The 18,952-nt window shown below is 28.8% G+C and overlaps 1 protein-coding gene across 1 annotated transcript in view; it reads right to left on the minus strand.

Annotated features, from left to right (window-relative positions):
* LOC111409538 (mannose-1-phosphate guanyltransferase alpha-like) overlaps positions 1 to 840 on the minus strand; it is an 8,797-nt gene extending 7,957 nt beyond the window's left edge. Inside the window, exons 1-2 of the mRNA XM_023039579.1 lie at positions 430 to 840; positions 29 to 303 (exon numbers count right to left, since the gene is read on the minus strand). Of these exons, the coding sequence (XP_022895347.1) occupies positions 29 to 303; positions 430 to 487 (333 nt within the window). The 5' untranslated portion in view covers positions 488 to 840. The remainder of the gene's footprint in view (positions 1 to 28; positions 304 to 429) is intronic.
* Positions 841 to 18,952: the final 18,112 nt, after the last annotated feature.

The raw sequence follows: 18,952 nt of genomic DNA on the forward strand, positions 1-18,952 counted from the left end.
ATTTTTCCCCCCCCCCCCCCCCCTCTGCACATTTTAAACTCCGATTAACTATCCCTGCTGTTATCTGAATCCTCTGTTTTGTAAAATTAATGTAAAAGCACCATCTTTCATAGTGATACCAAACAATGTAAATTTTCAAATTTTCTAACCAATCAAACCCGGAAAAAATAATTAAAAAAAAAAACAGAGAGAGAGTAAAGCACACCTTTTTGCAAGCGGAAATGGGGTGATGAACCATGGGCCGACCAGCCAGAGGAAGTAGAGGTTTCGGTGTATTAAAGGAAAGCGGCCTGAATCTAGTACCTGAAATTTTTTCAGATAAAACTCATTAATCAAACAGAAACACAAAAAATTATATAACAAAAAAAAATTTTAAAAATAAAAATAATTGAGAAAGACTGTCGGGAAAAAAAAAAAAAAAATTCGAACCTTCTGCCGGACCACCCACGATAATCACAGCAACCACCTTCTCCTCCAAGCTTTCCATTACAGTTTTTAACTCAAAGCTAAAACCCTAATTATCAATAAACCCTCAATTAAGATTTGAAAATTCTGTATTAGAGGTTGCGCAAAGACTTCAAGATACAACCCTTGAACGGTCGAACTGGAAAGGCCACTGCTTGCGAGCACTTTACTTTTGAAAAATTTTATAAATGTTTTTTAAGCGATGATTTTGTTGGATTTCGTGGATTTTCATAAACATATATGAAATTAATAAAAGTTTTCTTGAATTTATATAAATTTTTATTTTAAAACTTGTATAAACTTTTGTAAAATTCAAAATATTTTAGAACACTTTCATTTAAAAGTAGGATTCACCTATAACAATTTAAAGTTCTCACGAGGAGGTGATCCCACAATTCTCTTTCTCCTCTCCATGTAATAAAAATTTGATAATCAAAACCTCTTATTTATACGTAAGAATTAGAGCTACAAAGAATATAACAATCATAATGATTAGGGATATAAAGATATAAATAAAAATCATTCATAAATAGAACAACTTACAACAATACCCTTAAAATTATGAGTGTTTTGAAAAATCATATGAAAAGTTTTTTGAAAGTTAAAAAATATTGTGTAGAATTAAAAAGTGACACAAAAGGTTTAGTATCACTTTATTAATAAAAAAGTTATATACAATATTATTTCTATAAAAAAAGTGATGTTGGTCAGTAAAAATAGTTATAGAAATTTTAAGAAGAAGATTGAAAAAAGTGACAAACACTACTATAAATAAATAAATAATTACAGAAATTTAAAAAAAGTGAGAGTTACTAAAAAAAAGTGATGAAAATTAAAAAAAATGTAATAGAAACTTAAAAAAAAATGACGAATTTAAAAAAGTGACAAAAAAAAAAAGTTAACACAGATTCAAAAAAAGTGAAGGACATAGAAATCAAATGTTTAAGTGTCACTTTTTTATTTGAAAAATGACATATAATGTCACTTTTATTAAAAATTATGTTTATAACTAAAAAAAGATATAAATCAAGAATGTGATTGGAAAAAAGTGACAAATATTCAAAAAGGTGACCAAAAAAGTGACAAAAATATTTTTTTAAAAATGTGATCAAAATTGGAAGTGGCAGAAATTCATTTTAGTGACACAACAACCAATAAATTGAAAGTGGCAGAAATTCAAAAAAATGATAAATGCTAATAAAAGTGACAGAAATTTGAAAAACGACAAACACAAAAAAAAAAAGAAATATCAATAAAGACATAAAAATTGATCCAAGGATGGTTATTTTTTTTCACATGTTATCGCTTTGTGATTGAGTTTTACTTCTATTAATTAATGAAATATGAGACATAACTTCATTTTAGAAACACAGCACCTGTAAGTTGAAGTTGAAAATGACGAAATTTTTTTACAGTGATAGAATTCAATAAAGCGACAAATACTCAAAACAGTCACAAAAATTCAGAAAGTGAAAAATTATGTTAATGTCAATAATTTTACATTTCAAAAGAACCAGGAAAGGAAAACTCCTAACATAATCAACCATAGAGATATTTGTTAAGGATTTTCAGGCTAATCTATGCTTGTCCAAAGATCATTTCATGCATTATCTTAAGAATCAAAGAAAATCAATTCTGGCTTCAAAGGGTATGCCTTTTTTGATGAATCAATTGAACCATATCTCATTGTGATTCCTTTATAACATAGTAATTCATTAAATTGGTAATTTGGAAACAATGAATCCCCAACAACATGTTACACGGGTAGTCTAGCCAAATGGCTAATGATGATCTATAACTCACATCCAATACACAACTATTCCCTGATTAATGGAGTGAACAAAGACAATGCTTTAGAAGGAACAATGAATTGCAACAATCACTTGCACTATTGCTGGTTGGCTACATTTTCCAAGTGCCATTTATAGGTATTCTTAAGTCCATCCCTGAGAGGAATCTTGGCCTTCCACCCTATCTTTTAGAGGCAGGAGCCAAGTATCTTAACCAAGTCTGGTTTCACAAATTTATGAAGTTCCACTAAGAAGTTAAAGTGGGAGAGGCTAATTATGAATTATAATAATCAATCTTGAGCATTGTAATCCCCGTTGTGCTTAGTCCCACTAAGAAGTTAAAGTGGGAGAGGCTAATTATAAATTATAATAATCAATCTTGAGCATTGTAATCCCCGTTGTGCTTAGTCCCACTAAGAAGTTAAAGTGGGAGAGGCTAATTATAAATTATAATAATCAATCTTGTGCATTGTAATCCCCATTGTGCTTGCTCATGTGTAAGGTGCAATAGATCAGTAATTTTGTCCCCAAGCTTGACCTGTGGAAAATGAGAACATAATTAGAATACTGGTAGAAATTGAGCCCTAAAAATGGCGATGAAAAGAAATGAAGGACAACTTACAAAGTTGCGAAAAAGAGAAGTATCCTTCTGGGGTCAATTGTCTATGAAGGAAAAGTTCGTCGAAAACTGAATCTTTTGCCACCAAATTTGCTTTTGATGGCTGTGTTTCCCATGTTGCCGTTCATGAAGGTGATCTGATTATAAACTGGTGAGTTGATAGAATTATTTTCGCTGCCCACAACTACTATTAGGGGCTTTTCCAGCTTACTACGACCATGTAAAGCAGCTGCAGTTTTAATACCAGGTAGATTGCAAAATACACATAAAATGACTTGGTTAAGATAATGTGGTGGCTCCTAATTCTTTGCTGCAGCAATCTAATGATGAAAGATATGTAGGCGGTTTTGAAGGGTTAATAATCCAAACGATCACTAAACTTTGTAAAAAGTTTTCATCGGGTCACTGAACTTTAAAAATCACCCAAGTCATCATTGAACTTTGCAAAAGATTTACATGAGGTCATTGAACTTTAAAGATTTCCGCATTCATCATTGAACTTGTCAAAAGATTTCCACATGGTCATTGAACTTTGCAAAAACTTTCACCGAACTTAGTGACTACTGGAAAAGTTTTTGCAAAGTTTAGTGATGAATGATATAATTTTTAAAGTTCAATGATTTCGTGAAAACCTTTTACAAAATTCACTGACCCCATAAAAACATTTTGCAAAGTTCAGTGATGATTTGAGTGATTTTTAAAGTTCAATGATCTAGTGAATACTTTTTGCAAAGTTATTAACTCAGGTTTTGGAGGTTTTGTACATATTAATTACGCTCTTAAATTATTTAATTAGTTATTAGGTTATTACTCAAATTAGTTAATATTTTAGAGTATTGTAAATACTACTATATTTACAACACTCTCCTTGAATGATTATTTACACAATAACTATCAAATTGAAACATTATTTGATAAAAACTTGATGGATCAAAAATCTAACAAATGAAAAAGAGAAAAAATAATTTGGAGTAATAAAATGTTGCTTCATTAAAATCTTGTGAAGAAAACCAATGAGATAAAACTCGATCGAATAAAAAAGTACGGCTACTCCCTTGATTTCAACTCTTATATCATGCAATCCATATATTGATGTCTTGTACGTCATTATCTAAAAATAACACTTTCTTCATACAAAATATTTATCAACTTTTAATGACTATAGTATGATAGTTCGAAAAATAATTTTTATTGATTTCTTCAAGAGTCTCATACATATATGAGTATTATTTTGAAGATAAATGCCTTGCATGTTATGGACTCATCAACACAGAATCCGCCTCTTTAAAACTTTATTAGAAAAAATCATGTAAAAAATCCTAATGAAGGAAAATGAGTACATTATTCTTTTACATACACTATAAAATTGTTTCCTTAAAAACCTTGTTAAGAAAATTCAATGAGACAAAACCTTTGTTTAAGAAAATAAGAGTACAACGCTTATTTTCTACTCCTCATAATATTGTCACTTGAATTATACTTCAGGCAAATTAAATTCTTCAAGCATAATATTAAGTTTATATAATCATGTTTATTATATGCATGTCAAATTTCATGCATTGTCGCTCTAACAAGGCTGAGACTTATTATTACATCCACCACATGATATCTTATCTATTTATACAAGTTTTCGTGATATTCATTATATAGAGAGTCGTACATTTCATATTACGACTCTATTTTTTTCTTTTTCATTTCGCATAAGTATGCATATTTAGGTGTTTAGATTATAGATTAGGAAATTTCAAATTTCTCTAGTAGGTTCAATTTTACGCTGATCACATCCGGAAACTTCAGGTTTCTCTAGTAAATGTAATTTTACTATGATAGTGTCATTTTATTTCAATTTCTCGCTATTCATAATATGATACAATATATCATGTGCAAAAGTATTATTGACAACTTTTTTCATTTCTTTTCTCATAACGACATAATTTATTGAGATGTTTCAATTTCCAATATATCAAGTACCTTAACCTCTTGGATTTTTATGATTTGTTATATATAAATAATCATCTAGAGTAGATGCCTCTTTAATAGAACCTTCTTCGTTTGGAGATTTTTGTATTATAATCGAATATCATCATGCTTTAGGCATACCATAGATATATCAAATATAATGCTAACGAATTGTCCTCATAGGATATCAGTTCGTGTCAAAGTATTGAAAGCTAGTGCGTGATACGTTGATTTCTTTGGTCAATAAATGCATTTAAAACATACCTTTCGAATTTGTGGTTTGAATTATTTTTTGTGAGGATAATGATGCGTTTGTACATTATTTTCAACTTGTTATTTCTTTTCCTAATGCTGAAAAATTATCCAATCAAATTGACAATCATTTTGATTGTGTCATAAAATATCATCCTTTTAGGATAAAATGTTCAAACTATGTATTTATTATCAGCATTCTTAACTTTTCATCTCAGTGCATTGTGGTGGATCAATTTAATATATATTGCACTATCAAAATAATTAAATGGAAAAAATTGGGCTTTGAGCATAAATCAATTATAACATGGTGAACTATGATGTTGGGATGATGCGTAAAAATGTTTAGGCATTTCCTAAACAGAAACGGAAAGTACTTTGTTTCGATTAAATTAACTAAATGTGTTTAACAAGTAAAAGTTTTAAACTATTTATCAATATCTTAATTAACACCCATTAAAAGGTTGATATTTAGGATTACTAGCATTAATAAGAGACATCGTTTCACGGGGTGCCTTTTTTCTTGGCACAGAAAGGGACATCGTGCAGCAGTAGTCTGCTCCACTATACTACATTTCGCCTTTTCTCAGTTGCGTCGGGACGAAATAAAATTTGATTACAGTTTTGTAAAAAGTTTACAACAAAGAATTTGAATACATTGAAAGTAAATTGAACATTGATTGATGAAAACTGAACATTACAATTGACGAAAGCAAAAAACTACAATTGCTATTAATTCTTTTACTGTATCAAAACAATATTCTTCTGTAATATTGTCATATACTTGGTTATGATTATTCACAAGTAATATAGCAATATTTTTTAGGAATATTGATATATTTTAAATTAATCATAATATTATTCTAAATATTAATATGTAAAAATTTGTCTTTATTCAGGAATACAATACGTGATTATTCAAGATACTAAAATGTATTCTTTTTGCTTTTTTTTTGGGACCAATATATCAATATTTTTTCTTAAATATTGAAATTGTAATGACATGCTCTTCAAGAGCAGATAATTCTTTCTGTAATTCTTCTAACAGGGGGAGAAAGAGATCAATGAAAGATCAACAAAAAGAATTTAAAAATAGAAATTTTTATTGAAATATGAAATTATACAATTAAATGATTTTGAGAGAACAAATTACGGATCAAGGAAAATAAAATTTCTTTTGCTGAATTCGCTCTGCTGATATTGAAGGACTTCAGGTCTTTAAATACTTGAAATACGGACTTGAAGTTTCTTTCATTTGAGAGAAAGAATCTTGAAAAGCAAAGTGGACGACAGTATGATGAAGAATCTTGAAAGGAAGTGCCACCTTTTGACTACTTTTCCAACTTTTGACTTCCTTTAATAAAGAAATTTTTCTTTATTAAAGTAGTGATTAATGTTGTGCACATAGTTGATTATAATCTTGACAAATCTTGCACTGTTGAAAATCATGACAAAGATTGAGGAGAATTTCTCTTGATCTGAAGACCCTAAAATTTCTTAATTCATCAAGAAAGTTGGGTCTATATAGTCATTTGTTTGATGCATCCTTTTGAGTAGGGAACTCTTCATAGTCATAACCTAAATCGATTAAGTTATCACCATTATCAGTCTCTTGCAAAAATTGAGATCCTTGATCATGATTTGAGTCTTGAGAACTTGATTTTGTAGATCCTTTTTTAGAAATTTGTTTATAAATTTCTAATAATTCTTTTGGATCTTTACATTGTGATAACATTGAAATGATCTTTTATTTTTCAGTCAAGAAATCAACTTGACTTTCTTGTTCTTTCTTTGAGAATTTAGGAACACCTAAATTTCTTTATTCTTGAATCCATGATTAAACTGTTTTGGGGTAACAATTTGTTTCTTTGAATTTCGACCACCATTTGATCTTGAATCTTCTCATGATTTTTTGAGTAAAGTATTCATCTTTGAGATTTTGATATTGAAAGAAATCCCAACAAAAAATTCAGGATACTTTCAAATTAAAAGCGAATTGAAACGTAATACTTTCCTGAATTTTCAGAAAAGGTTTTGCTTCATTTTTGAAATATTTATATCCTTAAAGAGTAAGACTGGGTAAAATTTGTTCTCAAGTCCATGATAAATGAACCATGTTTGAAACCATTTTGGAAAATGAGGATAACAATTTTGATTGAAAAGAATGAACCAAGAATGAGTCATAGGTCTAAAAAAGAATCTATACCAAGCATTCTGATAATCAAAATAATTGAAATTTTCTTGAGTTGTGAAAAAGGTTGAAGAGAGCTTGAATCTCTTTTCTTTCCATGGGTTTTGTCCCCAGTCTTCGTAAGACAAAACTCTAAGAATGCTGATTTTTGAATACATGATAATTGATTTGTCTTTTGGATCTGGAGTATGAGAAATTATGGCTGATCCTATTTTGAGAATGATAGTCTCATAATAATATCGGGTCTTTTGAATGTTTGAAGGCATGAACCAAAAGTCTATTGGAAAAATGCTTGAGAGACATTTATCCAAATTTGAATATCTATTGAGCCAAGATGTTTCCATATCAAGGCAATTCTAAAAAATATTTTTGGTAAAATATTTGAAAGTATTTGGAGGGTTAATTTGAGGAAGTTTTCCAGTACTTTGAACTGCCTTAATGTAATTTGAAGGAGTGGATGATGACGCTTTTTGTTTGAGTTTTTGATCTGATTTTTTGACAAGGGTTGAAAGGGTATTTGAAGAAGATGAAGCTTCTTGATTTTCTTTTTTGAGATGATCTTTCGGGAGATCATTAATTGAGAAGAAAGGAGTAGAATTTTTCTTTCTATTTGTTTTTGTTTGAAAAGGATTTTGATCCTCTTCCTCAACTTGCTTTGCCCAACTCATTTTCACTCTTTTTTGTGAATGAACTTTCTTGTGAGGAAGTCTGCAAAGAAGTTTGATTTTCCTTGTATATAAAAGATTTCAAAATCAAAACAGGACAAAATAGCCTGCCATCTTGCAAAAATTTGTTTTGAAACAAGATTTTTTACGTCTTTTTGTAAAGCATCTTTTGAGACTTTGTAGTCTGTTTTCAAAATAAATTTTTTATTGATAAGATCGTCTTGAAATTTTGAAATACAGAGTACTATTGAAAGAATTTCTTTTTTAACGGTAGAGTAATTCTTTTGATGGTCAGTCCACACTCCACTGTGAAATCTAACCAACTGTTCGTGAGATGACTCTAGTGGGATTTGTTTTAACACACCACCAAACCCGATGTTAGAGGCATCTGTCTCAACAATAATTAAAGCTGTGGGGTCAAGAATTGAAAGACAGAGAATATTTTTGACTAGCTTTTTGACCTTTGGGATAGCATGCGTACATTCATGATTCCATGGATCATGATTATTTTGTAATCTTTTGAATAATGGGGCACATATTTGACGTATATTTTTGACAAAATCGGTAACATAATTAACATAATCTAAAAAGCGTTGCAAACTTGTTTTTTCAATTATTTCATCTGAGAATTTATCAATGAAATCAAGACTTCTTTGAATTGGTGTTATTGTGGAATTTTGAATAAAATGACCAAGAAAACGAATTTTTGTTTGAAACAAAACAATCTTTTTAGCAGAAACGGCTAAACCATTTTTCTTGATAATGTGAATAAATGTATGAATGTGCTTAAAATGTTGTTCTAAATTTTTTGAAAAAATAAGAATATCATCAATGTAAACAATAATGAAATTTGAATATGGGTTAAAGATATCATTCATAATTTTTTGAAATTTTGAAGGAGCATTTTTGAGACCGAATGGCATAACATTCCATTCAAATTGTCCGAAAGGAACATTGAATGCGGTCTTATATCTATCTTCTTCTTTAATTTGAATTTGCCAGAATCCTGACTTCATGTCAAATTTTGAGAAGATGATAGCTTTACTAAGATGATTCAAAAGATCTTTCTTTTGAGGAATTGGATAATGAATCCATTGAAAAGCAGTATTGAGTGGTTTGTAATTGATGACAAGACGAGAAACTCCTCGTTCAATTTCTGCTGAGTTATTGACATAAAAGGCTGAACAACTCCAAGGAGATTTATTTGGACGTATAAGTCCTATTTCAAGTAAATCATTGATTTCTTTGATGTAAAAATCAAGCAATTCTTTTTTCATTTGGATAGGACGAGATTTTGTAGGAATATTTGATTCATGAAAATCAGAATTGTAAGGGAGAGAAACAATATGTTTCTTTCTATCCCAGAAGGCATTTAGAATTGTTGAACAAATTTCTTTTTCAATTTTATTTTGTAAATTAGTTATTTGAGTTTTAAAAGAAGAATCTTGTAGTTTTTCCTCAGTTTTTTGAAATAAAATTTCTTCTTGAAGAAATTGGATGTGATTTCTTTTGAGATTAATATTATGAATAATTTTTGAAATCGCAGTTTCTTTTAAAGAGTTGACATCTTTAAAAGAAGGGGGATTTGAAAATTCAAAAAATATTTTTTTACTAAAATTTTTTGTAGTTAATCCTTTATAATCTGCTTTAAAAGGATAAATTTGAACAATAAAAGGAGTACCAAGAATTACATCTTGATCTAAATCTTTTACTAAGTAAAAGACATTTTTGAAACAAATATTTGAATTACAAACATAAGCTTTTGAAATTTTGTAATTAATATTTAATTTTTTACCACTAGCACCATAAAGATGCTCAGTAATTTTTTCAAAATATTTTGTAGGAATAAGGCCTTCTTTGATACAATTTTGATCAGCTCCTGAATCAATAAGAACACGAGTAGTGAACTTAAATTCTTTATTGACTACAATAGTCATATTACAGTACCATTTTTGAAGTTGAATTCGGTTAATAACATTAACCTTTTCTTCTTCAGAAAGAGGGATTTTTGAAGTAGATGAAAAATCAGATGAGGATGATTCTGAATTATGAGAGGGTAATTTTGATGATGATTTTGAAGAAACTTTGGATTTACCTTTGAATTTTGAATAAAATTCATCATTTAAGTTTTTTGCTTTTAAGCAAACTACTTCCATGTGAATTTCTTTGACTTGTTCTTCAAGATTAGAAATTTGAGATTTCATATCTTTAATTTCTCCTTAAAGTTCTGGAATTGAGGGTTTAGAACTTTTTGAAAGTTCTTTTTGAGCACGTTTAAGAATATTGGTCAGATTGATATCATCAAAGTTTTCTTTTGATGTGGAATGTAAAAGAGATGAAAATTTCTTTTTGAGTTTAGGATTATCAATCCTATCAATAATATCTTGAATAATTTCTTCTTCTTTAGATAAAACATTTATAGTTTTACAACCACAAATTTCTTTATCATTATTTGAAGGAGAACTGGAATAGGAAATTTGCGTAGATTCATAATCAGAATCTTCTTGTTTGAGAAACACTTGTTCTAATTATGAGTTAGACTCATTATCAGAACTATATTTGATAAGATTAAGAAGTTGATTTTTAGTATCTTCATCAATTTGAAAAGTACTAATTTTCTTCTTGAGAGGACATTTATTGGAATAATGACCAGTTTTATTGCATTTCTAACAAGTGATGTTAGAAGTGTTTTTTGAAAATTTCTTTTTTGAGAAACATTTTCTTCTTGAAAATTTCTTTTTATTTGAAATTTCTGCCAGGAAATTTTTGAAATGTTTTCCTTTTGAAAATTTTTTGTTTTGAAAGAGCTTTTTTGATTTTGAAGAAGGGGGAAATTTTTTTTCAAAACCATATTGTTTACAGAATGATCCCAATTCATTACGACTTTGAGATTTTTCTGATTTCAATTTAGCTTTGAGTTTTAAATCATTGCACAAAATTAAAGCTTCTTTGTTTATAAAATTAATAATTTCACCGAAAGTAAGCATTTGAAGGTCATCAAATTCTTTGAAAATTGAATTCTTTACTTTCTCAGCAAAGAGTTTTGGAAGTCCTGAAATGAATTTTTCTTTCCAAAAAGATTGTTGACAATCTTCTCTAATCATGATACGAGATAGAAACATATCTTTGTACCATCGAAAATCTTGTAATTTTGGACATCTTAAATTCATAAGAATATCATTTTGTAATTGCATTAAATTTTCTGGAGTACTAATGAAATGTTTGATAATAGTTCAACCAAGAACAGTAAAACTATCTTTAATTTCTTTTCCATTTTCATTACGAATAATACTGTTATTTTCATCACGTTTGACAGAGGAAAAGATAATGTCTTTCTCAGTTTTAGATAGATAATTATCCCACCATTGATCAAGCTGTCCTGTGAATCCAAGAATAATATTATTTATAGCTTCAATTCTTGAATTTCCTTTTGCAAGAAAGGTTTTGTAACAAATGGTCATTTGTCCCATTAAATTGATAATTTGAAATTCAGTAAGTCCGTCTAAGTTTCATTCAACTCCGGAATTACCATCATAAGATTTTTGAGGGGGAGACTTTTCTTCGAAAAGTTGATCTTGAAATGAAGGACGAGAATAAAATTTTGGAATATTTCTCAGATTTTCTCAATTTGTTGATAGAATCAAATTTTTCATTAGTAAATTGAAATTCAATTTCATCAATAGTATTGATGTTTTTTTAAGCATGAAAACTTTTTAATTGAGTAACAAGTTCTAAAAGAACTTCACTTTCTGTTTTAAGAGTTGAAGGTTTTCCAAATCGAGGAATTAAATCATCATTCTTGAAAATTGATGAGGAGGAAGCTTTAGAAAGATTTTTATCTTTACTTTTATTCTCTCGATATTCTTTAAAAGAATATTTTTGAGAAGTAAAAGCTTCTGTTTCAGAATTTGATTCAATATGATTTAGTTGAGAACACATGGATTGTAAAATAACATTAGTATAATTGTTCTGGGATTGAATATTTTTTATATCCTTAGTAACAACTTGAGAATCATCAGATCGTTCTTTAGGAATACGTTTGAGAGGAGATGCAAGTATATCAGTTTTTCCTTGTGAAATAAATATTTCTTGCATAGGAGGATGAATAGATTGAAAAGTATTTCCTTTAGGAGTTTTCCAAGATTTCGAAGAAGTTTTTGTAGTAAGGATTTGAGGTTTCTCTGGTTTTTTTACCAAAAACTTTAAATTGAATCCAATGATTAAAAACTTAGATTGGTGGAAGATTTAAAATAATCTTCCCAATATTTCTTTTTTTGTTTTGAAGAAAAACTTTCTTTAAAAAGTTTTCCAAATTTTTTAACACAAATATCTTGATCATATTTGAACTCTTCTTCTATCAATTTTAGAAGAAATGACATTACATTGATGATCAAGATCTTGATTTGAAGGGGGAACCATATCAGAAAAAGTAGGAGATTCTGGTTGCTCAGTTTCTTCTTTTTTTTTTTTTTTTAGGTTGATAAAAATGATTTGGAATAGTAGGAGTAAAATCGACTCTATTAAAGGATGAAGTAGAATTTCTTGAAGATTGAAAAGAGTTTCTTGGCTTTTCTTCAGATCTAGATGATTTGGAAGAAAAAGATCTTTGAATTCTGGATGAAGATCCTTTGAAAATGATTTTAGCTTTTCCATCAAAAAAAGTTAAAATTTCATTAGGAATGGTATTAATTTGGGCAGGAATAGGAGGTTGGATATTTTCATAATTCCATTCAAGTCCTCTGGATTGAAGATTCCAAGGGATTCATTTAGGAATTTCAACATTTGAATGAAAAGGATTAACTTCTACCAAAAGAGTGAAGAGTGAAAAGCACCTATATTGAGTTGAGTATTTATAAGCTTATAATATATTCTATATATTACAGCAAAAGCATTTGAACGACTATCAAACTCAAGGTTTTTTGTCTAAATATGAAGATTAAGAGAATTTAAAATTGCTCCATCTGTTAATTTTATTGAAAAGTTTGGATAGCAATTTGAGAAAACTGGACCACTTTCAAGATTTGATTCAAGAAGTGAAAGTAATGAATTTTCGAATTTGAGATGTCTCTTATCTCTAAGAGTAATTAAAATTGGAATGTCAAGACCAAGTCTAAACAATGGTTTGACAGCAATTTGAACTAATCTAACATGAAGATATTTGAATTCTTCTTATGAGATTCAATGGATTCTTTTGAAAATAAATTGATAAATGCATTTTGACAATTAATTGCAATTGTTTGCTCAAATGTTTTGATAACATAATTTTGGGTAAAATCAAATTTTCCTATTTCATAGATAGAATGTTTGTCTATCTTTGGAATAGTCCAATTTTGAAGACGTTGTTCAATTTGTGCAATTTGAAGTTCGTTTGAGTTGAAATCATTTGATGCAGGTGATATTGATGCATTGTCAATTTCTTCTTCATTTTGAAAAATATTTGCTCTATTTTCATTTGAATTTTGTCTATTTCTAGACCTAGATTTCCTTAGCCAATTTGTTACTGAAGACATAATCAAATAAAATTGAAATTAAAATTAAACAAGTTAAAAACAAAATAATAAGATAGACAAGTTCTTACCAAGTCTACAACGGGACCACCCAACAATGCCTACACCAACAACACGGGCTGACCAACGCTTAACAGCAGACATCCAGGTTTGAACAAGGTTTTCCTAATTATCTTGTGCCTAAAGTGTTTAACAATAAAATCACTTTTAATCTCTTATGGCTCTGATACCATAAAGGCTGTTTAAAGTACTGGAAAACTTCCTCAAATTAACCCTCCAAATATTTTCAAATATTTTACCAAAAATATTTTTGAGAATTGCCTTGATATGGAAACATTTTGGCTCAATAGATATTCACATTTGGATAAATGTCTCTCAAGCATTTTTCCAAAAGACTTTTGGTTCATGCCTTCAAACATTCAAAAGACCCGAGATTATTATGAAACTATCCTTCTCAAAACAGGATATGCCATAATTTCTCATACTCCAGATCCAAAAGACAAATCAATTATCATGTATTCAAAAATCAGCATTCTCAAAGTTTTGTCTTACGAAGACCAGGGATAAAACCCATGGGAAGGAAAGAGATTCAAGCTCTCTTCAACCTTTTTCACAACTCAAGAAAATTTCAATTATTTTGATTACGAGAATGTTTGGTATAGAGTCTTCTTTTTTAGACCTATGACTCATTCTTGGTTCATTCTTTTCAATCAAAATTGTCATCCTTATTTTCCAAAATGGTTTCAAACATGGTTCATTTATCATGGACTTAAAGAACAAATTTTACCCAGTCTTACTCTTCAAGAATATGAATATTTCAAAATTGAAGCAAAACCTTTTTCTGGAAATTCAGGAAAGTATTATGTTTCAATTCGCTTTTAATTTGAAAGTATCCTGGATTTTTTGTTGGGATTTCTTTCAATATCAAAATCTCAAAGATGAATAATTTACTCAAAAAATCATGAGAAGATTCAAGATCAAATAGTGGTCGAAATTTAAAGAAACAAATTGTTGCCCCAAAGCAGTTCAATCATGGATTCAAGAACAAAGGAATTTAGGTGTTCCTAAATTCTTAAAGAAAGAACAAGAAAGTCAAACTGATTTCTTGACTGAAAAACAAAAGATCATTTCAATGTTATCGCAATGTAAAGATCAAAAAGAATTATTAGAAATTTATGAACAAATTTCTAAAAAAGGATCTACAAAATCAAGTTCTCAAGACTCAGATCATGATCAAGGATCTCAATTTTCGCAAGAGACTGATAATGGTGATGACTTAATCGATTTAGGTTATGACTATGAAGAGTTCCTTGCTCAAAAGGATGCATCAACCAAATGACTATATGGACCCAGCTTTCTTGATGAATTAAGAAATTTTAGGGTCTTCAGATCAAGAGAAATTCTCCTCAATCTTTGTCATGATTTTCAACAGTGCAAGATTTGTCAAGATTATAATCAATTATGTGGACAACATCAATCATTACTTTAATAAAGAAAAGTTTCTTTATTAAAGGAAGTCAAAAGTTAGAAAAGTTGTCAAAAGGTGGCACTTCCTTTCAAGATTCTTCATCATGCTATCGTTCACTTTGCTTTTCAAGATTCTTTCTCTCAAATGAAAGAAATTTCAAGTTCGGATTTCAAGTATTTAAAGACCTGAACTCCTTCAATACCAGCACAGCGAATTCAGCAAAAGAAATTTTATTTTCCTTGTTCTGTAATTTGTTCTCTCAAAATCATTTAATCAACACCATATTCATTAAGTACAAATACAATTCCTAGTTATGGTTCTTTGGGAACAAAAGTTAAATCAAAATATTTAAATAATCTAAAAATTCATAAATATATAGAAATAGAAAGATTTTTAAATAATATACTTACTTGAATTTGAAAACTTTAGAGAGTCTTGTATAGTTGACAAATCTCATATTTTTCAAAGATTAAATTAAAAAAAAGAAGAAGAATTTATTGTACTTAAAAATATGCTACTATTCACATAGCTATTTTCTCAAAAATAAACCGTTGATCGGAATCTTTAGATTAGAACCAAAATGAGTTGTGAATGTCCTGTTCAAATTTCATAATGATCGAACCACAACACATAGAGATATCAACATTTTTATCATAGCAGTGCATGCTGTCCAAATTCTCTAAACTTCTGCACTATTGATTTAAAAATAATAATACAATTCTTCCATTGTATATAGAGTCACTATAGGATTAACAAACTTCAAGTTTGTAATAATATCAATTTTGTGTAGTACATGCTAAAAGTGAGTGCTAGTAATTTACTTTAATTTGCTTCGACCAGATACAAAGGAAATACAAAGATATTCTATATTATTCGTCTCAATTTGATATCCGTTGCAGCGAATATCTTAAAACTAAGCAAATTTAGAAGAAATTTGCTAGAATAAAGTGCATTATTAATATATAATTTTGTATTATTTGATAAAATAATACAAGCTCTTTTGGAGCTTTCAACTATATTTAATACACTTGATATCATTATTATCATTATTTTCTACTAATGTTAAGTGACAAAAATAATTTTTGTCTTGAAAAATAGTATGCACATTTGAACTATCAACTATTGTATAATCATCTCGAATTTTTTGATTTTTGTCACTTAAGTAACTTCACAATAAAATAAAATAAAATACAATAAATTTCAAAATATATGATTAAATATTGTATAATCACATAATAATCAATCAAGTATTCAAACTAATTAATGTATACAGGACATGAGTTTTGTCTTTTCCTTCAAGGATAAATTAAAACTACATCTCATTCAAAAATATATTACTTCGAGAGCACGTTGCATTTAAAATCTAAGTAGAACATCAATATATAAATATGTATGCCGTGAGTATGAAGCCCCTGTACAAAGCCATATCCAATATTAGACTGAAAAAGAAAGTCTGAAGAATGGATAGGTCTTCAAATAGAGTAATTTAGTTCGCGTTTTTAACGCGAAATCGATTAATATTCTTCTAGATATTTAAATTAATATCATGCTCTTTTGGAGAAATTAATATTCTTTTAGAATATTATCAGTATTATTCTACTTCAGGAGCAAACAAAATATTTGTAGTAGATAGATTTACAAGTAATATTCTTCTAAAGTATTAGGTATAATGATGTGTTTCTTTAGAAGCAACAACAAATTGTTGAATATCTCTAAAATTTTTATATTTCAAGAAGCCCTTAAAAGTTTCAATTATATACAGCCCCTTAGCGACATGACAAAAAATTGGAGTTGAGAGTACAAGTTTCTTTTTTTACAACCATAATAGCAAGGATAAAAACAGATGAATATAATAACTTCAAATTTATTAATGAAAGGACTACAAATAGAAGAGGTAAGTTTGTGGATCACTATATATACAACGATAAGAGCCACAGTGCAACTCACTAAAAAAAATCTCTAATAACACAATTCACTAGGAGTCAAATGAAGTTTGTATACAAGTTTTGGACAAGGCGTAAACAATGATTCTTAGTTTCAAACTTACTAAACCCTTTTTCATTTGAAGAATCATGTATATTTCATCTGCTTTCTTGTGTTTTTAAATAAATAGCATTAAGCTCTTTGTTTGAAATCAACTTCCTAGTAGACTGTAAATGCATTGTTAACTGAAGTTTTCATGTGTAATTCATTACCATATCATTATTTATTTATTTTTTTTTTTGGAAATTGCAATGTACTTGGAAGAAGCAAAATTAATTTAAGGATTCCTGAAATTAATTGTGATTTCTTATTTAGGAATTTATCTGATGGTTTTTGTTAAATGTTTTGAATTTGTTAAATTTACCATTTGGTTGCTGTTTCTAATTGGTTTTTGTTAAATTGGTTACTGTGATTTATGGATTTATCTAATTGATTTTTCTGGTGGTGGTTAAATTTATCTTCACAATTAATTTTTATTTCACATTTAACTTAAATTTATCTCCACGTCCAATTGGCTGTTGTGGTTGTTGTTAAATTTTTATTTCAGGTTGTGAGTTGTGACGATGAAATTCTCAAAGTACCGCATTACGTCATTTCATAATTCTTGCTCAAGTCCTACTTCTCAAGTAAGCAATGAATTGACCTTGCTTTTTTATTAACGTATTGCAAATATGTGAATCCTTTTTGACTTATACGATTGCAGCCTTGTCTGCTTATATTATTGCATTGCAGTAATGCACTCTTTTTGGATTATATTGGCTTTTGTTAGCATTTAATTCTAGGATCAATTGCATAGGCGCACATAGTGATTATGTTGAAAATTTTAATTGTGAGATGATTAAGATGTTTTATTATTATCATTTTTAGGTTAATCATTGAACAGTATTCATATGCCATGCCTCCTAAATATAAATCTAGAGCTCAAAAGAAAAAGGAAATAAAAGGATATGGTATTAATTCAAAGTAAAGCAAGAGATATTGACAAGTACTTAATAACAACATTGTGAATGAATTGACTAGGAATGAAGAAGTGATTCAATATGTTGGTGTAAATGATATAGATGAAAAGCAAGAATATGATGGTCAACGTAAAAATTAAAATTAAGAGGATTATTTTTCTTTATATTCGGAGGAACTTGGGAATTGGAAAAATATTGATCAAAATAAGGGATTTTTTAGTTGAATGGCTCTAAAAAAAATTGATGACATCTTGTTTCCCAAAGATGGTACAAATAGACATTTTGATTCTACACAATATAATCAATTACTATCAAATGGGTAGACAATTAATAGAAGATGACTAGTATATTCAGTGTATTTAAGAATGATCTTTTGCTTTTGCTATAAGTTGTTTAAAACACCAAAAATTTTGATTAAAATTGGCCTACTGGATGACAGATCCAAATTGAAATTGATCAAGACTTATCTCCGATCAATTATATTAAGAGCGGTTAAATGGTTTAACTATATCATCAATTGAGAAAATATGGTTGAACAACTATATGATTCCATTTTGATTAATGTTTTTGCCTCTAAAATCGCAAGGTAAATAGTATATAACTTATCGTTTGGAATATTGCCGATTTTATTATTTGATTATAATATAAATATTTTGTATAATACATTTTAATAGTTATTTTACCATTATATTTTAAGTTAACAAGTTACAATTTGTTCCATAATATACTTATAGATTTTACATGCATATTATAATTTTGAGAGGTTGCTAATTTATGAAGTTTTATCCTCAGGTCTCGAAAATCAAAGGACCACCACTTCCTATAGTGTCCATAAAATCCAACTCATCCAGCAAAATTCCTTTTCGAACAACCCTAAACAAAGCCTGCAAATGTCTCATAAAGTTCCATACAAAGACATGGCTTCACAACGCACCACCACCAGCCATTCGCCAAACAAATTTCAACATGGGACGTCGAAAGAAGCATGCAATATAGTTTCCTCACCCTATATACACACTTCAAAAAGCAAGCCAATCCCTTATGAAGTAGATTGGTTTTTTGGGAGTGCAAAGTGAAAAATCCTCCACAAGAAC

Source organism: Olea europaea, chromosome 14 (assembly GCF_002742605.1).
Source record: "Olea europaea var. sylvestris chromosome 14, O_europaea_v1, whole genome shotgun sequence".
Taxonomy (NCBI): domain Eukaryota; kingdom Viridiplantae; phylum Streptophyta; class Magnoliopsida; order Lamiales; family Oleaceae; genus Olea; species Olea europaea.